The sequence below is a fragment of the Ambystoma mexicanum genome, chromosome 6q, assembly GCF_040938575.1.
Source record: "Ambystoma mexicanum isolate Mex_15411 chromosome 6q, UKY_AmexF1_1, whole genome shotgun sequence".
Classification (NCBI taxonomy): Eukaryota; Metazoa; Chordata; class Amphibia; order Caudata; family Ambystomatidae; genus Ambystoma; species Ambystoma mexicanum.
In genome coordinates, this window is record NC_090937.1 from 654,068,952 (window position 1) to 654,095,759 (window position 26,808).

Sequence of the window (26,808 nt, forward strand, 5' to 3'; positions counted from 1 at the left end):
GGAATGGACAGATGTAAGGTGCAGTTTAAGAGCAAAAGAGCAATGAATTGCTGATGTATTCCAGCATAACAAAACATGGCCACAAATGACTATTGCTTCCCTGGTGGTCTTCCCTAAGATTTCCATGTTTTAAGCATTTTCTCGTCTATGCAGCCAGGATTCAGTGTTCCCTTCTTGCCCTCAGTGTGGCTCCACAGGTAACTGTAAAGGGTAAATACTTATTTTTTCTGTTAAATGTAACTCTCAGAATGTGTTTTGTTTTCAACCCCTTATGTCCCGTAGTTTCAGGTGTTTTTATGGCCTTTCTGAGGATAAAGCAATTCCAGACCCGCAATTCCATTCATTCATTGCCAACGAAATGTTACTTTTTTCTTTGAGAATGATCTGTGCTGTGGCCTTTCTTTACAAATCATTTCACTCAGCAACGTCTGATGACAAGGTCTGTGGGACTTTGTAAGATAATGTGCTGTTCCATCTCTGCATAGATTTTTCAGGTATTTCAGTAAAGGTATCAAATTCTGCAACTTGTTCGGCTTTATACATAATAGATGTGGTGTGCCCATATTCTTTAATTGGGGGAGGTTTCTGTGCGTTTATTCTGGGCCTGGATTGAATTAACTGGATAATCATCTGTCTGAGAATAGATGTAATGAAACTACACCATAAAATTGGCCCTCACACTGTGTGCTCTGGGCAAAGGCTATAATCCTCTTGTTGACTGTGGCAGAGAACTGGCAGTTAAGCCAAGTAATGTCTATCTATGTTATTGCTTTCATTCACTCTGCTCTTCAGGCGTCAAATGAAATGCCAAAGAATACCTGGCCCACTTTGCCTTCACTCAAACTGTTTTCATCTGTGAGGGATAAAAAGTGGTTTTGAGCCCCTCTTGCCAATCCACAAATGCCAAAATAATGGGACTTGAAAGAAGTGGTTGGGTGTCGTCATGTGCTGAGAAATCTCAATTAAAATGCTGTCATCAAACAGTTAATATATGCAGGTGGCATCACTCTTACATCTAGGTAGAACTTAGCAGTTTTTAGATAGTAAGAGAAGGAGGTGATCAATGCTCCTAGTCATAGAAAACGGATGTTCTAATTAACAATGAAGAATACTTACTGGGGTTTCCTGCTAATGAAGGCTTTCAATCTCTCCTTCTCGTGCTCCTCTTCCTTTTCAGAGTCTTCACTGGAGGATGATGCGCTGTCCTCACGCCTTGCCTCTTCAGGCTGGAAGGGAACGCTTGGTGAAAAGACTAGCGGAGTATTAGGTGAACTGAACACTGAGTATGATCCTTCACTAATGGGTGAGTAATGGGATGGACCATCAATGGTTACGGACAAAAGGTCAACTTCTGTCTCCTCTGGAAACTGATTGCAAAAAGAAAACAATTTGGTATTCAGTTAATAGTTTTCTTTGATGAAAAAAATCAGAAAGAAATGTAGTGGAGAATACAGTGAGAATAGTTCCTCTTTTAGAAAAGACAGAAGCACCAGATTTTGGAACCCAAAGTATGAAGATATGAAATATTGATGATGGAAATGTTCTTGCATGAAAAAAACATGAAATCAGTAGCAAATGAAAACATCAATTTTGAGTACGGAAAGCAAATCAGTGTTATGTAGTGAAACAATTATGAAAGCTGAAAATCAAAAGTCCATTAGGCAAGTTAGCCACTGCACTCATTAACCTGATCAAAAACCCAATGAGCAAGACCACAGAAAATTTAGAAGACCTCAGCCAACTTTTTAGATCACCTGTAAATAGGAGAGGTGCTAGTTAGTGAATAAAAGAAGCATGCAAACTGAAGCAGCACAGAATGTACAACAATGTACCTTTGTTAGGAAATATTATCGTTGAGACTGAGCAGAAATAGTTTAACGCTGAAGTTGTGCCCAATTTAGGAGACCGTTTGAGCGGTTAGCTGTAATGCAATTGTTGCAAGCTCTCCTTGCACTGTAAGTTGAAGAAGCAGTTTTTCTGCTAGGGAGAAACTATAATGGCAATTATAAGAATGGATTAACATAGGTTACCAAGCAAATGTGCCCCTTGCCCTACAGAGAACACTATTAAGTGCCAGGCTAGAGCTCTCTATGCGTTAGGAAGATAAATGTTTATCGAGTTAAACCGTATGGTAACATACCCTTTAAAATGGGGCGAGGAATCTGCTTGTGCATTTTCTGGATAGTTAGCGAATGCTGGCCCACCTCAGAATGGGTAGATTAGCCATTTACGGTTTAGGCAGGATATTTCTTGTGGAAAATGGCACTGGGTAGTTTGCTGAAATAGGCCCACCTACTGATGACACGTAGAATGATTTATCGAAGCTCAAGCACCATTCTAGGTCTCAAGCCATGGTAGGTGGATAGAGTAAAGCAAATCAGACATGAGCTTCGTCTGTATCAACAATAAATATTTCTCAGGTTTTTTGGGAATACTACTTGAATGCCAATTGACTGAATATATTCCCCCATAACCAATGTGGTGTTTACTGTAACATCCTTGTTATAATATTTCCGCCCAAAAGTGATCTACATTCTGCTTGGCATAGTTTGCATGTCTGAGAAAAGTGATCAATTGAGAAACAGAGCTTTTGGAGGATGGATTAGTTCAATTCCGTGGAAGAGGCCACTTTTTATTTGTACAAATACCTGAAAATACCCATCCCCTGGGATGCTGGATTGCCGAGTAATTCCCATAACTGTATAATTCAACTTTGTTAAAGTGAAAAAAAGAAATGTATATAAAACATTTGATTTAATCTCAAGGAATAATGAATATCATAAATCACTGAAATAATACAAATCAAAGTGGCAATGCTGTCAAGAGGTGCCACATCCTACAATTTTGTAATCTCACAGTTGTTTTTTAAATGGTGTTGAATTTGATTACATACCTAACGTCCACAAATAAATACAAGTGAATAAGGGAGTTGGAAAAGACAATTTGTTCCAACAATATTGGAGCTCTTCTATGCTGATAAGCCACTTTGCTGTTTTCTAAATTAATAATAGAAAGAGTTTCAGCACATCCCCATAAAAGGCCAGTAAGGACTTCTATGTATATGTGTTGATGGCAGAGTCTGAGGCACAAAGCAAGACAGAATGCTCTGGTACATGGCAGTTTGAACGTTGGTGGCATATTGGTTCATCTGACAGCAGAAGCTAGGAAGAGAGAATGCAGTGGGCACCTGCCTACAGCAGGTCTTTCTGGACTGGTGAAAAATGTCTTACTGACTCCAGTAGAGAAGGGAGTGCTGAGATTGGAGGAGGCCTGGCCAAGGAGAGTACCCCTGTAAAAAGAAGAGAGGGGGCTGATCCTAAAGGGAGGGATTGAGCTGTGTCTAAATGGAAAGGAAGGATAGTTTGCTCATGGGAAAGGGTGGGGGAGTGTCTCTTAACCTATAACATTGGGAGGAAAAACGAAAAATGTCAAACACCAAAAACAAGCACTAATATGACAGGGGAGCTTGGCGAATGAAATGATGTTGCTTTAATTGTCGAAAATAACGTAAGCCTAACCTGATAGGAGGGGACTACAGCTGTACACTGGTATCGATGATGGAGAGCTAACTGGACCATTTAAAGTAAACTACTACTCTGCCTCCTAATATTGAAAAGCAGGACATTCTAGCCTTTAAAAGAATTGGAGTGCCAAAGGATGAGGAGAGCCTTTTCTGTAGGGGTTAATAGATGATGAATAATGGAGCACAGAGACAAATTGAAAATAGAATTTCTGACCATTGTAAAAAAAATAATGGAAGCATGTAACAAAAAGGTCACTCACCGATCACTTGCTGCAGACTAAATTGTTTTAGAAAATAATTGTATATTTTTTAGCACATAATGATCTTCGACAGATTCCTCATCTTTTGAAATAATTAAAATCAGTATGGTTCCATCCAACACCATGAATCACTCCATCACAGGATACTTCGGAGCTGGTTTGTGCAAGATACTGCAAGTGCCCTCATTCCTCAGTTCCACATATTCTCCCTCAACCCACAGCGGCTAGTGTTAATGGTACAACTGCCACACAGAGAGCACAAAATAGGTTGCAAGCAATCACAGTATTATGACCACTTACAAGGAAGATGGTAGTGCGATGAGAAGATTGTATGCATCAAATACGGCACAGTAAAGACGTGCTGCAAACAAAGTATGGACAACACATGTAACGAACAGTGATACTTGGCTGAAGGATAGAGAGAAGACCAAGTGTCAGACCGGCAGCTGTTTAACCTCGGATCAGCCAATATAACCTCTCATTGAATGGGCCTCGACACCTTCAACAACTTCCTCGTTTGATGGCTCGAAGCAGCTCTTGATGCATTTATACTTAGATATTGTGCCAATGTGCAGGAAACATTATTTGTGAGAAATCTGAGGGCGTCCTCACATTTGCTCCCCTTGGAGCCTCTGCCCAGATGGCCATGGAAAGGCCATCATTATTGGATCCCGACCCTGGAGATGTACAAGCGAGGGAGGATCACCTGGGTGGAGAGTGCTTGGAGATTATTATCCCCCCTTTCCTAACACTAACCTATCCTACCCACCCTCAGCCTTTATGGGTCATTGTCAATCCCAACCCATTCTTCTGTTTTCACCCCTACCCAGTGCTAAGATGAGGAAGAGGAGACTAGGAGTAGTATACACTTCCTATGTCAAACACCACTCTAGTACTAGGACGAGGAAGAGGGCCATGGAGGAATACTACGGCAGGTCCCACTAATAAGCTTAAGTGGGGCCAGGCAATTAAACCTGAAACCTTACATCTGCTGCCTGTTAACAGCACACCTGTGTATGAAAGGTGGAACCCATGGGCGTGCAAAGCAGATTGGAAGGTGGAAGCTAGCTGGAACTAGGAACAGGCAAATTGGAGAGATGCTTTAGAGGAACAGAGAAGTGGTAGCAATTGTGGAGGCTGTGACAAACCGTGGACTGCTGAGTATTGTAAATCCGTAAACTTTTGCCTTTATCGTGACTGCTTTAACCATCTATTATCCCATTGTAATTACTGTAATGCATTGTAACGTGTAACCAAGCAGTGAATAACCTTGTTGCTCCTGCGCCCTCATACCCTTGGGTCTGGTGCGCAATACAAATGAATAAACTAAGGTTGGTACTATGCAGAGTTGACACCCTACACTGCAATATGGTTAAGCTTGGGAGTGGTATATCCCGGTTGGTCCATTAAATCCAGATGCATGTTATTTGGGCAGTGGAAGTGGGGCCAGTGGGTTGCCTGGGGGGAATCGTATGTCGGAAATCAGTTCTGTTGGATGTGCAGGTGGTCACCAGAATGGCACTTCAGAAGATAAGCTGTCTCACCCTGAATGTACAGGGACTGAATTTCCCACTAAAGCGGAAAGCTTTATTTCCATCGTCTGGCCACACTCCACCCCACTGTATTGTTTCTCCAGGAGACCCGTCTCTTACCCTCTGATGAATTCTGACTAAATTATAAGTTTTACCCCATCAAATTCTGTGCTTCTTCAGCGCTAAAGAGAAGCGGAGTAGCCATTCTGGTCCTGAAGGGAGTTCCGATAAAGGTTCATACGACTTTGCGGGATAAATAGGGGAGATACATTTTAGTAGTGGCGACACTGCAAAGGAAGAAGGTGACCCTGATATCTCTGTATGGACCCAACTCCCAACAAGATCTGTTTTTCACCTCCATGTCGAGGCTATTATATGAACATGTAGAAGGGGATGTCATTATGGGAGGGGATTTCAATGCAGTGATTAACCCGCTGGAAAGACCAGTCTTTGCCTCCAACTCCAGCAGACAAAAATAATTTCTTAGCTTTCACAACACTTCTCAGAGAACATTCACTTATTGAAGCTTGGCGGTTCTTTCATCAGGGGGAGCGGGACTATACTTTCTTTTCTGTGGTACATAGAGGGTTCTTTAGGCTTGATATGTTCTTTCTTTCAAAGGAACTTATCCCACAAACAATTGACAGAGATCCTCCTGAAGGCTTTGTCGGATCACGCCCCGGTGATACTAACAATAGAAAGGGGGAGGACCAGGAGACAAACTCAAGTCCAATTGGAACTGGAACTGGAACTTCAAAGGAAAGAAGAGGCACATGAATGTAAAGCTTCTCGACGAGAGCTTAGGGATGTACGGGTGGCTCAGAAAGCTCTCGAAGCTCATCACATGAGCCGGGCGGTTTATGGTGTAATGCGTATTAAACAACCCTATTATTTGAAGGGAAACAAAGCCAAACGGCTATTGGTAGCTAAACTTAAAAAACAAGGAAGGCTTAACCATATAGAATCCCTAAGAGATACAGATGGGAGTCGAGTCTATTCAGAAATAAAGAAACTCCAGGTAGTCGAGAAGTTCTTTAGGGAACAATCAGCTCCTCATATCATAGACCCACATCTAGCCCGTAAATTTGTACAGGAGGCGCATCTCCCGCAGATTCCTTTGGAACTTCACAAACTTCTGGAAGAACTGATCTCACCAGAAGAGACAGATGCAGCTATTCGATCCCTTCCCCTATGTAAGGCTCCAGGGCCAGACGGCTTTATGAATAAATTCTATAAAACCTTTAGGACCGTGCTTTCCCCCTACTTAACAAAACTCTTCAAAGTTGTCTGGGAAAAGGGTGTAGTAACTAAATCAATGGCTGAATCAGCCACAACATTGGTGCTGAAGCCTGGGAAGGACCCTCTGAACTGCACCTCCTATCGGCCAATTGCGCTGATAAATACAGAGGCAAAACTGTTAGGTAAAATAATTGCAGGACGGTTAGGAAGAATTCTCCCTTCATTGATAGGAAATGATCAAACAGGTTTCATACGCAACCGCTCAACATACGATAATGTTCGTCGAGCTATAGATCTGGTAGCCTTGGCCCCGAAGATCCCGGGAAACTATCTTTATTGTCTTTGGATGCCCATAGGCATGTCCTGGGGATATTTAGAAGCTGTATTAGAGGGGTTTGGTTGACAATTAAGGGCACCCCTTTCAAGTCGCTTTAAGAACCCCAGTTGGTATAGAACTTAAGATCCTGGAGGGAAAACAATCTTACAAATTAGCAACGTGCTACAGACTTTTAGAGAATGCTCCTTTAGAGGAAAAACGTATTGCTGCTCGAATTACAAGAGCCCGATTTTGGAAAACTGTGGAGGGACCACAAATAGCGTATTGGTGGGTGAAGGTGTGGGAATTGTTGGGCTTGGAAAAGCTTACAGCCATGCTTGAATGGAAACTCCTGAAACTTATAAACAACTGGAGCCCATTCTTAGATTATGTTTCAGACAGAGCATATGTATTTCCAACCACAACAGATGAGATACTTTATGAATCCTTGACACTTGATGCCGACTATATGAATTGAGTATTTACTGAGCTAACCCATTGTTTTTCTCTCTTCTTTCTGTTCCCTTGTAATAGGTTTCCCCCCTTTCTCTTGGTTATTCTTCCCTCTTCTTGACGTTCTTACCTATGAATTAATCGTCCCTCTGCCAATTTGCTGAATAATGAATTTCAGGATTGTTTGATCAATTTATGAAATTGGAAAAGTCATTGTGAAATAGACAGGGAATGGATTTGGAGGCAAATGGATTATTTTGTACTGTTAAATGTTACACATTTGTATGTTAAAAAACCAATAAAAATAATTTTGAAAAAAAAAAGAACAAGAATGAAGAGGCTCAAACGGAGCGTGCATTAAAAATGTCAAAACAAAATTTACATCCCACAGCACAACAACAAACTGGCCTGGGTGAAACATATTTGAAAGACCCCACAGGAATTGAATTTCCATAGGGATCATAAAAAAGGAGCCCTGCACCGGGGTCCCGTTGAAGACCGAAAGGGACACCAGATACCCCTTTATACCAATTTGTAGGCCCAACTGGGCCAAAGACTGAAGAAATTGCAACACAGAGTAAGTGGAGCATGTAAGAGGGTCCAGATCCCTCTTCTGGCACCAAGCTGAAAAAAACATACACCAAATGCAGGCATAGATGGACTTAGTAGCAGGTAATCTAACAGATAGGAGTACGTTCAGGACGTTGATTGACAAATCCCACAAATCCTCGGAAAGTGACCAGGGCCAGCCTGATCGTCCTCTGTTCCAGCAGACTTGCTTGCTTCCGGCTCTCTGATGTAGACCACAGTCCCCTCACAATAAGGTCTTGGAGGTGAGCACACCAGCCCTTCACACATCTGTGATTAGAGTCACTTGTGGCCAAGGTCGACTAAAAAGCAACCTCTTAAGCAGGTTGTCCTTCACAGACCACCATTGTAGGAATCTGCACACACTCTCCGAGACCAAAAGAAGGTCTGAAGTTTGTCCCTGAAACAGACGACTGCAAGCTCAGGAGCCACTGCAGCAACCTCATGCGTAGTCGGGCCTCTGGTACCACCAAGATGCACAATGCCATAAGACCAAGCAACCGCAGAAAAGCCAAGGGTGGAACTGTCGTCCAAGGTTGGAAAACCTGGACCATGTTGAAGATGTTTGCAACTCTTTCCTTGGCAAGTCACCGAAACCGCACCGATAAATCAGAGGGACTGGGACGGCGAAACCTGAGAATGATTGAAGTCCAGGGAGATAGGTCGCCCGTCTGGTGCAGGTGTGCTGATGTTAGATCTGGTGAGCAGGCTCGGATGAGCCAGTCGTCCAGGTAGGGAAAGACATGAATGCCTTTCTTCCTGAGGCAAGCCACCACTACTGCTAGCAGCTTGAATGTGTCATTGCACAAGTATAAGTTCAGAAGAAGCAGATCCAGGATGGATCACAGACCTCAGTCCTTCTTCGGCACCAGAATGTACAATTTAATACCAACCTCAGGATTGTTCTGAGCAGGGTACCATCTCTATGGCCCCTTTTGCCAGAAGTGTATGGATCTGCTCCAGCAGGAGAGGTTCTGGATGCAAGGGTTGGTGTAAAAGGGGATGGCTTGGAGGGCGAGAGGCAAAAGGAAGGCAATATCCCTGTTGTAAAACCCAGGGGTCTGCGGTGGACTTTCTGCATTCCTTGCCAAACAGGGATTTCCTGTCACCCAACAGGGGATAGATGGAAGAAGTCAATTCAGAGAGCCTTTGTGCCGGGGGCTGCAGAGGGCACTGTGGAAGTGGAAGCAGGTAGAGTGGAAGTTGAAGAAGCTGGTCTGGAGGAGACTGTAGCAGCTTGCAAAACGAGCACTTCCGGAGAAGGGTGAGAAGCGAAGGGTTACCTGTAGCTGGCCTATACTTACTGGAAATGGTGGAACTAACTGGGGGAATACAACAAAGATGCTGCCACAGAGTGTTCAGAGGATCAGCAATTGCAGGGGTTAGAGGCATGTATCGCTGTGTCACCGGACCTTCATCCAAAATATCAGTGAGGTCGTACCCTGGCACTGACGCTGCTGAGGATTGTTATCCTAAGATGTCAATGACTCTTTCTACCAAAGCCTTGTATTTGGAGAAATTATGAGTATAGGGCTGGTTTTGTTGAGGTATCCAAACCACTGACCTCATGAAGGCCCTGAGCTAGCTGTAGTAGCTGCTTGTGGACCTCAAAGGAGCCGACACTCCCATGCCTACGTAAATGGGGTCGACATCCCTTTGGTCTCCAATATTCGAAATGGCCCTGAAAATATCAGACCGGGAGATGACTGGTCTTTAAGTGCCGATATGGTGGCCGTCGACTTCGATAGAAGACATGATCCCGAAGCATCAACAGCTTTGAAAGCTCGAGACGGACCCGTCTCCTTCAATGTCGGAGGGTTCATCGACGCCAATGGCATTGGCACGAGTCGAGGTCGACTACGCCCCCTGTCGAAAAGGTTTCTGAAGCAGCGAAGCTGAATGGAAAATCTATCAGATGAGGAATCTGCGGGAGAAAAGCAATCCATTGAAATGAAGATTGAACATCCTAAAACACACAGCGACTATTGCCAACAGCTTAGTCAAGATGCTTGGGGCAGAGGAGAGGCCACAGGGAAGGAACCCTGAATTTGTAATGCCTGTTCCCGAACATAAACCAAAATGTACAGCCTGTGTTTGGGTGTATAGCAACATGGAAGTATGCACCCTGAACGTCCAGACACATTTAATGAGCATGAGGGATTTGGGTGAGAGTGACTGTTTTGAACTTGTCCTGAGCCTTAGAACTTGTCCAGCAACCCCAGGTTCAAAATGGGATGCAGGCCCCAGCCTCTCTTTAGCACCAAGTAATACAGGGAAACATTTGACCTTCTCATCTGCAGGCACCAACTTATTGGCTGCACCACCTCTGAAAGGAGAAGATCTGGGAGCAAGGAAGTGCAATAGTGGGTATCACAGGAACAAAGGTAGTAACCCTGGAACACTGCCCGTGTGCCCAGGCATCTGAAGCAGTGTGCTTCCCTTTTTCAACTGCCTTTCCCCCACGGGTGGATAGTGGGCCAAAATTCCAATAAGTGGTTTTGCTGCTGAGGGAGCAACAGGCATGGTGGCAGTAGGTGTTAGGCAAGATTGTATGCAGTACCCTTTGGGTGCAATAAAACCCTGACCTCCTGGCATTAGGAAAGCAACCTTTGGTATAAGTCTGTATTACACAGGTTGGTAGCGTTTTGAGCAGCCAGTCTTCTCTCAAGAGGGGTCAATGTAAGCTGTAGGGGAGTTACACAGAGATTGACAGTGACAAGTATTCAAATAAACTTTTACACACAAGGTTTCTTGATTAAACAATTATTAATTAAATTTAACAGTAAGTTTGAGTAAGCCTTCTTTAGAAGGGGCAATATAATAGTTAAGCACAAATACACTACAAAATACACACTCTTAATATTTCTAAATTAGCAAGTACCCTTTTGGGATGGCACACAGACACTTCCTACACCCTCTGGTGACTTTAATAACTAGGACACTGTGGACATTAACATACCACTGTTTGCATTTAGAATTAGAGCTAGGAGTCAAAGAAAAAGTTATTAGAACAAAACAAGAGATCATACAAATATTCTGAAGCAGGTAAGTACTTTTGGTAACCCCCAATGCAAAGTTAGTTCACCCCTTCCTTGACGGAAGACCAAACACAATGTCAGAGGGAAAAAGAGTCATTCAGGGCGCCAGGCTAGGCCAAAGTCAAGTGGGCAAAAGTCTAGGTGAGCTGAAGCACTTCTTGCAGTTAAGTAAAAGTCTTGCACAATGTTTTAGAGTCTTTGTAGAAAAGAAGAAATCAAAGCAGAGCCACAAGATGATTAGGCTTGTCGAGTAAAGAAGCTGTTAGCAACTCTACAGGGTAACCAAGACGAATCTCAGCAGAGAACAAGTAAGGTTACAACAAGAGGTAAGTTCTCTTAGACTGTACAGTACCTTTGGTTAGAAGAAAAGGGTTTTGGCTGGCTTCTGTTCCTGCGCAGCTCTGCAGATCCCGTGTTCCTGGGCCTCAGTCGTTGGGACAAGAGGGAGGACGTCTGTAGGACTCCTGCACTGCAATGGGACGGTCGGCGACGGAGAAGGACCAACTTCTAATCAGTGGCACTTTGCGGTTTCAGCTTCTCGCGTCTAAAGAAATAGCAACACTGCAGACTCTTGGCTGTCGAGATGGGCTTTCCTTGCATCTGGGGTCCAGCACTCTGTTGAGGTGGCTCAGGCTTGGTCAGTCCTGCTTCCTGGGAGCCCGGAGGAGCTTCCTGGAGCTCTTGGACGAACATAAAGCAACGCACACTATCTGGGGTTCCTCTCCCTGGATATTCGGTTCCAGCAGCAACTGCAGTGGAATTTCAACCAGCACTGAGAGGATGTCCAGGTGGCTTACTTTGGAGTGGATTGGTCCCACCAACTCAAGGGGAGAAGTCTCCCTTGCAGGGCTTCTCTAGTCAAAATGAAATTGGAGTTTCAGCACAGCAGCAGGGCTTCACCGGGCAACCCAACGGCAGGCGTCTTCTTCAAGTTCTTCTTCAGATTCCTTTGTCCAGTGGTCGGCTCTGCCTTCCAAGCCAAAAAGCCTCACCTTTTATACAGGTTTCTCCCATTCATTCCAGCCTAGCCGTCAGTCACCCAGCAGGGTGGCTGTCCTTGCCGGACAGACAGCCTGCCAATCACCTAAGAGTGCATTCCTGTCTCCTAGGAGACTAAGCAAAGGGAGTTTCGGGCACTTCCCTCGCTTCCTGTCTCCCCTCCCCCCAGACACCCTGGAGCCAGAAGCGGGCTTCACTCGTGAATCCAGCCAAAGGCAAAATGAACAAAGGTACCAAACCTGGTTTGGAGTGCAGAGTAAATCTCAAGGACCTTTCCACAAAGAAATGGTGAAAAAAAAAGACTGGGCATTTTGACAAAAATGGCACCCTTGGGTGCTTTACTGCAGCTGCGAAAGCAGCACGCGGTAAATGCACACCACAGTAGTTAAAGGTAAACCACTGCCACCAGCCATTCATCGAGGAAAGGATAACATAAAAATGTTACATGAGAAGCTAGACAAAGGGGATACTAAGTAACTCCTCCAGCACCCTACTGTAAGATAGTGTGTGCTGGGTCTAGAAAGTTTACAATGTAAGTAAAGTCACTTTCACTTCACTGCACTTGGAAACAGTAGTTTATCCAAGATAAGGTATTTAAACCTTGGGAAATCTAAAAAGACTACCCTGTGTCATTGCACTGAAGGTGCTGTGTGGCAAATGTAAAGGATTATGCCTATGGAGTTTGTCAGACTCCACAACCAAAACACAGAGTTCAAATCACATTAAAAATACATGAGAGAGTGGGAAAAAGGGTCTCACTTTCTCCAGGTAAAAAAATCAAGTCCGAGAGTCCAGCAAAAGAGCTGGGGGTCTCTAGGGTAGAGAGGAGTTAGCATATTTCTGAGAATTCTCCCTAACACTAGGCAACTGCCCATTCTGACCCCTCTGGCCCTGCTCTGAAGGGGGTAAAGCGTACCGGGGTCCGTTCAGAAAAAGCGCTTGGCAACCGCCAAGTGGCATAGGAGGTGTAGTAGTAAAGGGAACACCCCTAGAAGGTGGAAGAATCAGAAGATGATGCAATATGTTGCTGCACCACTAGACCAAGGGACTTGGATGTGGCCTTCAGTGCTTTAAATGTTGTCTGATTTGGCCCCAAAGAGATAGTCGTCATAAAAGGGCATGTCCAGCATCCTGACATTCTCAGTCAGTAATGCCTGCGTAGTACAGATGCTGTTCCATGCACCTAGCTACACAGACAGCTGTGTCCAGGCCTGTTGATAAAGCTTGTCAAGCATCTTTCTTGTCACCTTCTACTAGAAGTCCAACCATCTCTCATTTCTCCTGTTGCATATCTTCATCAACCTCTGCCACCATGATCCATAACGTTTGAACGCACTTTGCTAGACCGCAAATTCTATTGACTATCCGTGGCAAAGATCTTCCTGCCCATAACATCCACCTCATGGGTACTCATTATGTTGCCCTCCAGATGCTTTAGACTACAGCTATCATGTTCCTTCACCACTGACTATACTGGTTATGGTTCATGGTAGTTGAAGTCGAAAACATCTGGAGGGTCACACAATGCACAACCATCCATCTTTTTATTTTCCCTTTTGAAACGGATGGGGGGAAAGGTGCAAAACTCTGCTCGCACCACAAAACATATAGGAGTGGGATGGGTGGACAAGAACTCCAGGTCAGCAGCGGCAGATCTGCACTTTCTGTCCAAATACCGATTTAAGGAGGGGATAGGGTTTGGACTCTGCCAGAGTGCAATGACTGGGTGTGAAATAGGATTAAATGGAAGAAGGGTCCCTTTAGGCAGATAGGAACCCTGGTCCAAAATGTCAGTCAAATCATATTGTGTGATCAGTTTGGTAGGGGCGGGCAGGCAGGCCTAGGAAGCACTTTAGGCAAGTTTTTTTCCTAAAGGCAGCATTACAGGGTGCATTTGCAGCAGTCAACATAAAATCTAGTTCTGGCGATGTGTTTAGGCAGCTGGCTTTCCGGAGATCCAGGGCAGAAAAAGTGGCATCTTCAGGGTAAAATTCTTCCAAGAGATCTGTCCTCTCACTAGACATAGGTTTCAACCCATAAGGTACAGGCTCTCCGTCAAATATTTGGCCCATCCTAGCCAGAAATCGGGGTCTAGAGATTGGAACAATAAGCATTCATCAAAGTAACCTTACGGCAGGGTCTCCTGAGCTGGATTAACAAGTATGAGTTATTAATGAAAGCGCGATGTGGGAGCGTGTATTAATGAAGACCTCCTGGCATTTGGAATTGTACCAGTACTGCGACATCATAAGGTCGCCTGGTACTAATAAAGCGGCTTCGCACATTACAAAAATGCCGACCCCCATTACTGCGACTAAGAGAAGCAGGGGTTGCGGGGGTGTCCCCCGCTCCTCTTAGTCGAAGCAATGGGGGTGGAAGGTTGCGGGCGACACGAAAGAGAAAACAAAAAAAACAAAAACAAAAAAAGGACCCTGCAACGCCAGCGGCGACCTACGTGGGTGGGAACTGATGCCACAGGGATTGAGGGACGTCAGCAGCACACTTCTGTGTGTGCTGCCATTAAGGTAAGTGTCCAGGTAGGGGAGTGGGGTGGGGTGGGGGGGGATGCAGGCTACAGTGGTCTATCTGATCACTGCTCTGTGCCGTAATGGTCGTTGACATTTTCGTCGGCGGAACTACGGGCGGCGCAGTGATCACATAGATTCCTGGCATTCTAGAGCTGGTCTGCAGCCTTTGCCCTGTGTGCCCTAGAAAAAGGGATGGTGGAAGCTTCCATTGAACAATTCTGGCTCTGTGTTTTTAATACTGTATGGTTAAGGAACATGAGCAAGTACATTTGTAGCCCCTTTTCTGTCCTGTCCACTTGTTTGGCCTATTTCTGGCCATGAAAACTATTCTATCCTGCACAGTAGAGAAGTAGGTTTGCGATCTAAGAGAAACCATTCTACAGGAGATGAAAGGCCCCACTGTGGGATTCCAGCTTGAATCATACATTTGCATTCTCTGTAAACATTGGGCAGGAAATCCTTTCTTTGGGTCCTCAAGTGTTAACTCCAGGGCAGACTTTGCCTTGCTGAGTTGGAAATTACTTCATGCAGGGCCTGACCGGATGACCTTAGAAACACAGACTTGCCACTAGTTGTCTCTGTCTTGAACTAGTCACACCCCCAGGTTGTACCTGCTTAGTGTGTTAAGAACTAATAAATTAATAAATAGTATAGCTTTATAATTCTGTGCACGCTCTGCTATAATACTTGACTTTGTCTGGTTAAATGTACTTACACACCACTCTCTTGATCTTCGGAAGTCTACCTGACTGCTCAGCATACGTTTCCTTGTTTGAGTTTGGCTAGACTAAAAGTCACCAAGTTCACCCACTAGGTTAGTCTCTCAGACCCTCACCCAGAACTGGTTCTGAAAATCTATCTTAACAAGTGTCAATATATTTAAACATATTAAAGGTTTCCTTACTGTATCCTGAATGTTGAAGGTTACTCTGGGTCCAGCAGGCGAAGCTGAATCCACACGTATTTCTGGAAGCTCCTCACCTTCACCTACTCTGGAACTGCAATACAAAGTAGAAAAAGTACAATATTAATATTACATATATAGATAACATTGTGGCTTCTAGATCATGAAGCACAGATCTGCTGCCTTGAAAGCAAAGTTGTCATGATTCACACCTGTTACTTGGCTGCTTTGGGAATACAACATACCTCATTATGCTAACTCAATTGTTAAAAAAAGGTATGGGAAATGGGAATAAGCATTTGACAGTCTACCACAAATCTGTGGATTGTGTAACGTATGTAGAAAAACAGAATTTTAGCCATATCATCACTTAGATCTTGACAGCTAAGTGATCTAGGATTATAATTATAATTATAATTGTTCTATTATAACGCACATAATACCAGAGATTGGTTTCCAAGAACGGGATTCAAACCTGTGTTGTGCTGCGTTCTCTTGATTCCAAGGCAAACGTGTTGTCCCGGATCTTTACTTCATATGCTTCGAATGAAGATTTTGACTATGGGCTGCGCCTCGAGTAAGGGACATTGGCAAGTCCTTTAGAAGAACAAGTTACTTCTTACCTGGTAATGTTCTTTCGATGGGATGTTCCTCCGACGTATTCCTTATCTTGATAGATCATCTCCAGCTTGCTGGCATCGGAAAAAAACTTTTCAGTAGAGGGCGCTGCGCGTCGACGTCCCTCGAGCTGATGTCCCTCGACAGCCTCCGTATCGGTGCCAACGTCATCATGCGTATAAATAGACTCACGCAGCATCCGTTGCTCAGTTCCGTTTTGACCTTAACAGTTACTTTACATGAATTGGTCATTGACCCTGAAGGAGCATAAGATGTAACCACGTCGGAGGAACATCCCATCGAAAGAACGTTACCAGGTAAGAAGTAACTTGTTCTTCGAAGGGATTGTGTCCTCCCACGTATTCCTTATCTTGATAGACTCCCATAGCAGTGGTGTGTAACTGGAGGTGGGAGTAAAATTGCCATGTTTCCCTTCAAGAATGAACACAGTACAACACAGCTTTGCCAAATCTAGTCTCTTGGCTAGAGGAGGAATCCAGGTTGTAAAATCTTGTGAAGGTATGTGCAGACGACCATGTGGCAGCCGCACAAATGTCTCGAATCGGTACCCCTCTTTGGAGGGCCGAAGAGGCTGCGATACCCCTGGTTGAATGAGCCCTAAGATTTTGAGGAGGCTCTTTCCCTGCCAGTTTGTAACATTCCAGAATGGCCAAAATAATCCATCTGGAAATGGTCTGTTTTGTTATCAGTAATCCCAATTTGTGCCCTGAGTAACCTACGAACAGTTGGTCTGCTTGCCTAATCCTAGCAACTCTGCTAATGTAAAAGCTCAAAGCCCGCCTTGGGGTCCAGCCTATGTAGCCTTTCTTCCTCTTTCCCCAGATGGGGAGGGGGATAGAATGAAGGTAAGGTAATCTTCTGAGTGATGTGGAATTCAGCTTCACTTGTAGGACAACTTTGTCTTTATGAAAAATTGTATGAGGGGGTTTACAAGATAGAGCTTGTAATTCGCTCACCCTCATAGCAGATGTCAATGCCACTAATAAGACAGTTTTAAGAGTGAGAAACCTTAGCGAACAAGAGTGGAGTGGTTCAAAAGGAGTACCCATCAGGAAATTTAAGACTAAATTTAAGTCCCATAAGGGAACTTGGAATGGTCTTGGAGGATGGACATTGGTTAATCCCTTCAGAAATTGTATTACTAAGGGTAACTTGAAATACAATGGTTCCTCTGCAGTGCGCTTGAAGATCGATAGCGCTGCGAGATAGCCCTTGATAGTGCCAACCTGAAGGCCCGAATTTGCCAAATAGAGTAGAAAAGATAACACTATTGGTGTACCACATGAAAAGGGGTCGATATTCATTTCTCTACACCAGCTGCAAAATTTGTTCCAATGGCAGCGGTATAAAGTCTTTGTTGCTGGCCTTCTTGCCGAAAGCATCACCTCCATGACGTCATCGGGGAGGTTCCAATCCTTGTATCTCAACCTTTCAGATACCAAGCGTGAAGGTTGAGGGTTCTGATGTCTGGATGGGGAACCTGACCTCCCTTCTGCGAGAGAAGATTCTCCTTGAGTGGAAGGCGAATTGGAGGGCAGATGGACATGTCCAGAAGGTCCGGGTACCACGTTCTCCTGGCCCAGTCTGGGGCAATTACGATCATGGCTTTCCGGAACCTTCTCAACCTCCTGATCATTTGAGGAATGACAGGGACTGGAGGAAACGCGTACAGAAGTGGAAACTCCCAGTCCACTACGAACGCGTCCCTTAGAGCGCCTCTCGGGGGAAATTCCCTTGAACAAAACTGATCGCACTTCCTGTTGATGCTGGTAGCGAACAGATCCACTTGAGGGGTTCCCCAAAGGGTGAAGATCTGTTGAAGGTCTTCCTGAGCTAGTTCCCACTCGTGGGAGACTGTACTCTGCCTGCTCAGAGCGTCCGCCGTCAAGTTTTTCTCTCCGGCTAAGTGAACTGGCGATAGAGAGATTCCTTCTTGGATTGCCCAAAACCAGAGCTGCATCGCCTCTCTGCACAGAGGCAGTGATCCTACGCCTCCTCTTTTGTTGAGGTAGTGCATGGCCACTGTGTTGTCCGTCATTATCAGGACATTTTTTCCCAGTACAGATGGCAGAAAAGCCTTCAGCGCTAGTCTGATTGCTCTCAGCTGTAACAGGTTGATATGTAGTCTGGACTCCGATGGAGACCAACAACCGCTGATGGTCAAGTCGTTGGCATGGGCTCTCCACCCCGTGAGTGAGGCATCTGTGACTACTGTTATCTCCGGCCATGGTTGCCAAAACAGTTCTCCTTTCAAAATGTTCTCCTGACAGGCCCACCACTGAAGGTCTCGAGCCACCTTGTCCGGAACCTGAAGGAGATCTGTCATTCTCTCTGAGAATTGCGACCACTGAGTTCTTAGTGCCCACTGAAGAGATCTCATTCTCAGGCGAGCCTCTGGAACAAGGAAGATGCAGGATGCCATGAGGCCTAGCAACCTCAAAAAGTCGAAGGCTGGGAGACGTTGGGCATTTTGAATCTTGGTGACCATCTGCAGAATATCTTGAGCCCTCACCTCTGGTGGCAAGGTTTTTCCCAGGGAAGTGTCCAGGACCGCTCCAATGAACTGGAGTCTCTGTGATGGTATCATCTGTGACTTCTTTAAATTGAGGGAGAAGCCCAGTTTGTGAAGGAAGTGGCAGACAATCTAGCTGGATCTGAGCTTGTTCCGGAGATACAGCTCTGATCGGCCAATCGTCCAGGTAGGGGTAGACGTGAATCCCTTCCCTCCTTAGACTTGCAGCCACTACCGACATTAGCTTGGTGAAGACCCTCGGGCGGAGGTCAGCCCAAATGGCAGAACTTGAAATTGATAATGAGAGCCGCCAATTTGCGAACCTCAGGTATTCCCTGTGTTTGAGATGGATTGGCACATGGAAATAAGCATCCTGAAGGTCCAGAGATACCAGCCAGGCCTGGAGATGGAGGGCCTGAAGGATCTGAGAGAGAGTTACCATCTTGAACGCGTCCTTCCTGAGGAACTTGTTCAATTCTCGTAAATCCAAGATAGGTCTCAGTCCTCTGTCATTCTTCGGTATTAGGAAGTAGGGGGGAGTACCAGCCCTTGTTCCTCTCCGCTACAGGTACCGGTTCTATGGCACCTTTCTCCAGCAGGTCTACAATTTCCTGCAAGAGGAGTGGATCTGGAACTTTCCGAGAGCAGTTCCCCGGTGGATGACTCTGAGGAATGCGTAGAAAAGGCAGGCAGTAACCTTGGGCAACTGTCTCCAATGCCCAAGCATCTGATGTAATAGCCTGCCATTCCATCAGATGTTGAGTTAGCCGTGAGGAGAGTCCTCAGGGTGATTTAGAGGCGGCTGATGCAGATGCCGAGGGTAAAGAGGCACCTGCTGCTGCTGCTGCAGCTTTTGTATTTTTACCCCGTCCACCTCGGGTGAATCTTTTTTTACCTCTTTGAACCGACTGTCCTCTGCCTTTTCCGAATGCGGAATAAAAGCGAAAGGACTTACCTCTCCAAGAGGTTCCTGAGGGGCGATATGGCGTTTGACGGATTGCAGCTCCCAGGGATTTTGCTGCTGCTTTGGATGTCTAACTTTTCTAGGCTGTCATCTGAAGCAAACCCAGACTTTCGCAACCACGCACATCTGCGGGTTGCAGTACTTGCCGCCATGGCCCTACTGATACTGTCAGCAGAATCAATGCTAGTTTGAAGGGATTCGCACATTGCGTCTTTACCATCCTTAATGATGTTAAGAAACGCTTCCCTTTCTTCTCCCTCTGGGAGGCAGTCAGCCGCTGATGAAGCACACTCCCAAAGTGTATGGCTGAACCTTGCGAGCGTACAAGTAGCGTTAATAGATTTCAACGCCATGCTACATGCAGAAAAGACTTTCTTAGCCATATAGTCGTATCTTTTGTCATCCCTGTCCTGGGGAACAGTAGGGTATGCTGATCTACTGCCTGATGCAGTTGCTGCTTGAACAACCAGACTCTCTGGAGTTGGATGTTTAGACAAAAATTCAGGGTCAGTAGCAGATACCTTATATTTGGCTGATAACTTCTTGTTAACCGCCGGGATAACCTCAGGAGTTTCCCAGTTAGCCAATATTTTTCTTTGTAATGCAGTGTGAAATGGAACCACAGGATCCTCCTGTGGGCCTTTAACTAAAATGTCTGTAAGGTCATCCTGTTAGAATGCAGGTGAAGGTGTAGACCAACCCATGAATTCTATAATCCTTGCCATTAAAATTCTGTACGGGTTCTCGGCATGTGCCCCTGGGTCGGGTTTGGCAAATTCTATTTCTGGGGAAGTATCTAACCCACTTGCCTCATGTAAGGATTCTCGAAGATCCTTTAACCTATTTTCCTCAGAGGTAAATTCCTCTGGTTCAGGTGTTGCAGATCTCTGCAACCCAAAGGGTCTTTCTTGATCCGAATCCTCCCCTTCCTCATAAATTGAAGACAAAGGTCTGAAATGATCAGACCTTGGAAATGGCTTAAATCCCATTTCCAGAGCAGAAGGGGCTAAATTTGTCATAATTGGTTGAGAAAACGTCGACGCGGACGTTAACGGCTTCGAAAACACAGAAAAAGGCATCGAGAAGATTGGAAGAGGCCTCGAAGAACTCGAGAGGATCGAATCCTACTCGAGGTTGTCGATGACATTCTCGAAGTCGTGTTAGAGGCCCTGGGTATGACCACTGGCTGTGAGGTAGTGACGGCCGTGGGTTTGTTCTTTTTCAGCGTCAAAGACGGCGTCGATTCGATCGACCTATGCGTCGATGAGCCCTTCGATAATGGCGTCGATGATGCAGATTTATGCGTCGAAGGGACTTTCGACGATGGCGTTGATGGCACAGTGCTTTTGCTCGAGGGTTTGTGACGCTCTCAAGTAGTTTCTTTCGGCGGATGCAACGACTCGCAGCGTTTCGATTTTTAGGGTCTTTCACCCAAGGTATCACCCTCAGCTGTCTTCGAGGGGGTCGAGGCTGCTTTCTCGAAGACGCTAAGCATCCTTTTACGGAATTCCTCGCACTCAGCCTGAGAGCTATGTTTTGTGGGGCAGGTGACTCTTTCCGGAGAAACAGAAGACAACGACAAGAAAGGGGATCTTTGACGTCTCTTACTTGGATCTTGAAGAGTGGTGGGAACTGCTTCGAGACCTAGAACGAGAAAGTTTCCTGTGTCGGCGAGGGGACGAATGTCTCGACTCTGCCGAGGGAACTTTCGAAGGAGTTTTAACTATCTTACCTCTCTCAAGCTTCCCTTTACGGTCCTTCAAGGCTTTTGACGTCATGGACATGCAGTCCTCGCACTCTGAACATTGGTCCTCCGATCCCAGGCACCATAAACAGATCCTGTGGGGATCTGTCAACGACATTTTCTTTCCACAGTCTCGACATTTTTTGAGGCCGGACCGTGGAGTTGTCAGTTTGGATGAGGAAGCCATCGAGTAAGAGTTGGTATTCTTGAGGAATAATGAAGAATATATCTGACTAACGAACTGAGCAACCCGATTCCGAGGCCCACGAAGCGCGGAAAAACGGAACTGAGCAACGGACGCTGCATGAGTCTATTTATACGCATGATGTCGGCGCTGATACGGAGGCTGTCGAGGGACATCGGCTCGAGGGACATGGACGCGCAGCGCCCTCTACTGAAAAAAAAATTCCGAGGCCAGCAAGCTGGAGATGATCTATCAAGATAAGGAATACGTCAGAGGACACAATCCCTTTGAAATGTATGATTAATCCATATTTTATTTTGTGGAGGAGCTGATCACACAATAAAGGTACGGCACAAAATAAAGGTGCCCAGGCAGACATTGTGGGCCATTGCAATGAAAAACAGAGATGCAACGCTAAGAATATTTCTTTGCTGTTGCACCATTTTTTAAGATACATTTTCATGTGGTCAAAACTGCTGCTCAGAGTTTGCCTACATGAGCAACCCCAACTGAAGTCGGAACATTTGTTGGATGTCTGAAGTCATAGGTAATGAGGATGGCCAGAGCCATTACGCTGTTAAGAATTGGAAGAAAAAATGAATGCGGATAGACAGATTGAGGGAGTGCTTTATCACGATAGCCAAACCAGAAATTCCTTGAACAGTCCCTCAATGCTGTAGAGCCCAATTAAGGAACAGAGAGAAAGACCACAGGCCAAGGAGACCTAGAAAGAAGAGCCTGCATAGACACTCAACGTGAAGCCAAAGGAGAGTAACGGATAGGAGCAAAATCACAGGAAAATAGCTTGCAGTTTCGATCTGAAAGCCAAGACCCAAAAGAACCTTGACAAGCAAAACTGTACACCAATTTCTTTTGGTTCTATGTGTTTTCATATACTGCTGTTTAAAAGTCAGCAATTTGTTAATGCACTTTTGCTCGACATGAATTTAAACAGTTTCTTAAAGTGGGGGTGCACCCCTATAACCTCTCCAACCTGACACTGCCAAGCCCCCAATCCCCTCCTGTGACAGATCTGGGCTATTTGTCCTTTCTCCCCAGGCTCTTTTGAGGCTAGGGAGGTGAGCCGGCTAAGCAAGACCCTCCCTAGGGGTCTGGAAAAGTGGGACCTCACTGGGAATGGCTCCGCTCTAGGAGACAAGGGCTCACATTCCTGTAAGGATCTAGATCTTTGCGATTCTCTTTCAAACTTGTTTTTTAAATAAATTGTGATTAGAGCTAACATTCCAACCTCCATTGAGGCTGAGCCATTTGCTCAGTGTCCCTCTTTCACCTCCATCTCAGACCCTCTCATCATTTAAGGAGGCTTCGGAACAGCTTGTTTTGGATGTTATTTCTTCTCTCAAATCTTGTTCTCCTGTTGACCGTATTCCTTTGACTGTGGCTCAAGGAGATCAAGTCGGAGCTCGCCCCAACATTACCTCGGATGTAGCTTTTCTCTTCACAAGGGGGTTGTCCCCACTGCACTTAAAATGTCTTTGGTCTCCGCTCTTTTTTTCCCCAAAACGTTTTATTGGCATTTCCAAACAGTAACACATTCCATCATGAATGTACCCCCTCCTTTCCCCCCGTTCCCACCCATCTCACCTCCCCCTTGGTCCAGGCGTAGACGTTTTGCCTGGGAGCAACCATTAATGAGCGCTAGCGGCAAAGATGCCTTCCTCTCGGCGTCCTAGCCTTAGGATGGTTTTTGACCTTGATCCATTTATAGTTTCCCTTCCCCGGATCGGTCGGTTATATCTAGTAAATCCATGTTCCTAGGACACCATGCTTGACAAGCCCCATCCCTTAGGAATATCGGCAATTCTGACCGGTCCGCAGCAAACTTTTTGTAGTACCCTTGAATGGAGTAGGTCAGCCACTCCAATGCGACAAAGCTCCAAATTTTCGCCACCCATTCGTGGTCCTGTGGAGGTTCTCTGGACTTCCATTTTTGGGCCAGAACCAGTGCTGCTGCCATCATCATAATGACAAAGCTTACGACCCAATTCTGAGGTGATTTCCTCCAATGCCCCATCAAGACCTATCATTGCCAGGCCTCTGTTCCCCTTGCTCTTTACCCCTAGGACATGTTCTATTGTTTCTTGAATGCCCCTCCAGTATTGATCTAATTTGGGACAATCCCACCATATGTGACTACATGATCCTTCCCCTCTGCATTCCCTCCAGCATAGCTTCGATGTCCCTGGGTACATTCTGTGCAGTCTAGTCGGTGTCCTGTGCCATTGAAATAGGAGTTTCAGCCAGATCTCCTGGATTTGGAGGGACCTTGTTAGTCTGGAGATACGTGCCCATCGTTATCCACTCGGATTGTCACGTATGGCCTCTCTGGGGTGTCCTCCCCTGCGTTTATGGGTTTGTAAATCGCAGTTACCACTCGCCAGTCCCCCGGGTCCCTGTTTAGGTATTTTTCTAAGGGTGTTTGTTCACGGGTCCCTGCTTGTTTCATGGAGGGGTGTTGCAGCCAATGCCTCAGTTGTGCATAACTATATCTTTCCCTTTCTCCCAGGGCGAAGTCTGTCTTACATTGGTCGAATTGTTTCACCTGATCCCCCTTGAACATATCTCTGGTAAGAGGTGATGTGCGCTCTTTTCACCACTTCGCCCCATGAGTCTCCCACTACAGATAGGATGGAGCTACTGTACATTCGAGGAGGTCTGTCCCCTTTGGGTTTCCATAAATTTCCCTCCAGTGCTGCCCCTGCCACTGCTTGGTCCATCGGTCTCCAGATCTTACCCCGGTCGTCGTTTTGACAGTCTCTAATTACCCTCATCTGGGCAGCTGTGTAATAGGCCCTAAAGTCTGGTTCTCCCAGACCCCCTCGTGATGTTTCGACTTTCATAAGCATGGTGGCCACTCTCAGGGGTTTGTTATTCCACACAAATTTACTGCCCATTTTGTGAAGAGCTGTGAATAGGGCCGGCGGGACATGGACCGGGAGGGCTGTGAAGTGATAGAGTAGCTGTGGTAATACCACCATTTTAAGACATTAATGCAACCTGACCATGTTATAGATAGTGGGCCCCAATCGATCATTTTGGTTTTTAGCTTCTCCAACAGGGGAGGATAATTATCTTGGTATAACCGTTCCACTGAGCTGGCTAGTTTTATTCCCAGTTAAGTTATGGTGTGGTGTGGTCAACCCATCTATGTGGTGAGGTCCTTTTGAGGTCGAGCGGAACCTCATTTGCGAGTGTGAGGTTGCGAATTTTGGTCTTGCCTGGGTTTATTTTTAGCCCGGCCACCCCCCCCGAATTGGCCAAGGTCCCTTTCTACAGCCCCCAGGGAAGCCTCTGGCTGGGTCAAAGTCAACAGCATTTCGCCCGTGAAGGCGGTTATTTTGTGCGTGCCCCCCCCCACAAATGGGATTCCCGATCTGTCTTTGTTGGCTCTCACTGCTGCAAGAAAGGGTTTGAGGTGTAGCGCGTACAGAAAAGGGGATAGCGGGTACCCCTGCTTGGTGCCTCGCGTAACTACCACTGGTTCCGAGACTTGGCTGTTAATGGAGAGCCGGAGAACCGGCTGCTGATAGTTAGCCCTCACTCGACCCAGGAAGCTGGATCCAAATCCCATCTTGTGCATAGTAGCGAATAGGAACCCCCACTCTACCCGGTCGAATGCTTTCTCTGCATCAACTGCCATGAGGAGACGATCAGATGCACGATTCTCCTCACAATGTCACCAGTCTGCCACCCTCTAATGGAGCCCGACTGGTCGGGTTGAACTATTTTGGTGATGATCTGATCTAGCCTTGTCGCTAGGATTTTCACATGGATCTTGGAATCGACGTTTATTAGTGCAATGGGGCGGTAGGAGCCGCAGTCTGTGGGGTCTTTATTTCTTTTGGGAATGAGTATTACTTTTGCTTCCTCCATAGATTTAGAGATGGCCCTGTCTTTACCAATTTGGTTAAACAGATCCGTGAGGTGGGGATTGGGTATTTCTTTGTGTGTCTTATAAAACTCTGCGACAAAAGCCATCTTTATTTATTGATAGGTAGAAACTTTAAGGTGGCCCTAACTTCGTCCTGGGTTATGTCCTGGTCCAGGGTGTCCCTCTCCTCTACAGTTATTTGCTCTAACGGCATCTTATCTGAATACGATTGCTGGAGCGCTGGGGATGGATTGTCCGAGCTATATGGACTGGAGTAGAACTGGACAAACTCTTTCTCAATCTCTTTGTTAGTACTCGTCCCGCCGACTTTAATTTTCACAGTTGTTTTGTCCCTTTCTTCCCTCCGCAACATCCTTGCCAGCAAACGATCTGATTTGTTTGCTTTTACGTAGTATTTTTGCCTGAGGTGTAATAAATTACGTTCCGCCGCCCATGTCTGTATTAAGTCTAGCTGACCCCGGATGGCCCTGTACTCCCGTTTAGTAGCTGGGGTCTGACCCATTGCCATCTTGGCCATTATCTCCTTTAGTCTGCCCTCTAACCGGACCTCCTCCAGAGCAGTTCCCGGTCTCATCAGCTTTCATCGATATGATTCTCCCAGTTACTGTTGCTTTGAACGCGTCCCACCTAACCTGCTGTGTCGTCTCACTGACTGTGTCAGTCTCAAAGAAAGCCTCAATTCCTTCTTCCACTTCCCGAACAAGCATGTTATCTTTAAATAGAGGGGCCGGTTAGCGCCACCTCCACAGGCCTGGCGTGCGCCGTGTCCTCTTTAATGTAAGTGTTATTGGGGCATGGTCTGATAGTATTATTGTGCCGAGAGGGATGCTCTTCGTAACAGCGCTCTTGAAACCTAGGTGCAATCAATTCTAGCGTGCGAGTGATGTGCGTGCGAGTAAAAGATAAAACCCTCCTTATCCCCTTCCAGCTCCATCCATGCATCTATCAGTGTTAGGTAGTTGATCTTCGCTCTGAGGTACTCTGACGGGTGCCCCTGTGTACCTATCATGGTGCTACTCCTGTCTTTGGTAGGGTCCCATGCCATATTGAAATCCCCTGTTAGTATAGTATGGGTTTTCATTAACTTTTCTAGCCTCGTCTGCACTTTTCGGGTTACAGCCAGGTATCTGCACAGGTCATCAGATTCCTTCCCTGTGACGTTCAAATCCAGCCTGTTTTTCAGAGCCAGGAGAACCCCTCCCTTCCTGTTGGCTTGTGTGGCCTGAAAGGTTCTTGTGTATCCCCAGAATTTTATTCGATCTCTATCCCGGGATTGGATATGGGTTGCCGTCCGACTGTTCCCTTCTAAGGTATCTCTCTTTTTTTTCCTTTTGATTGGAGAGTTGAGGCCATTGACATTCAGAGAGATGATCTTTAGGTCATCCCTACTCGCCATGTTCATTTGCATGGGTCTGTTCTAATCGGGCCTTATCCTGTGCAGACGAAGCGGCACCCCCTCGGTTTGTCCATCC

The 26,808-nt window shown here is 45.9% G+C and overlaps 1 protein-coding gene across 11 annotated transcripts in view; it reads right to left on the minus strand.

Moving 5' to 3' along the window:
• BLTP1 (bridge-like lipid transfer protein family member 1) overlaps positions 1-26,808 on the minus strand; it is a 2,946,455-nt gene that overhangs the window by 489,642 nt on the left and 2,430,005 nt on the right. For 7 of the 11 annotated variants that reach the window (XM_069631149.1, XM_069631145.1, XM_069631146.1 and 4 more), the window contains 3 exons: positions 15,381-15,474; positions 2,649-2,711; positions 1,117-1,367 (listed from right to left, as the gene is read on the minus strand). In XM_069631149.1, the coding sequence (XP_069487250.1) occupies positions 1,117-1,367; positions 2,649-2,711; positions 15,381-15,474 (408 nt within the window). The remainder of the gene's footprint in view (positions 1-1,116; positions 1,368-2,648; positions 2,712-15,380; positions 15,475-26,808) is intronic. The other 4 variants (XM_069631151.1, XM_069631154.1, XM_069631147.1 and 1 more) reach the window with 2 other exon arrangements.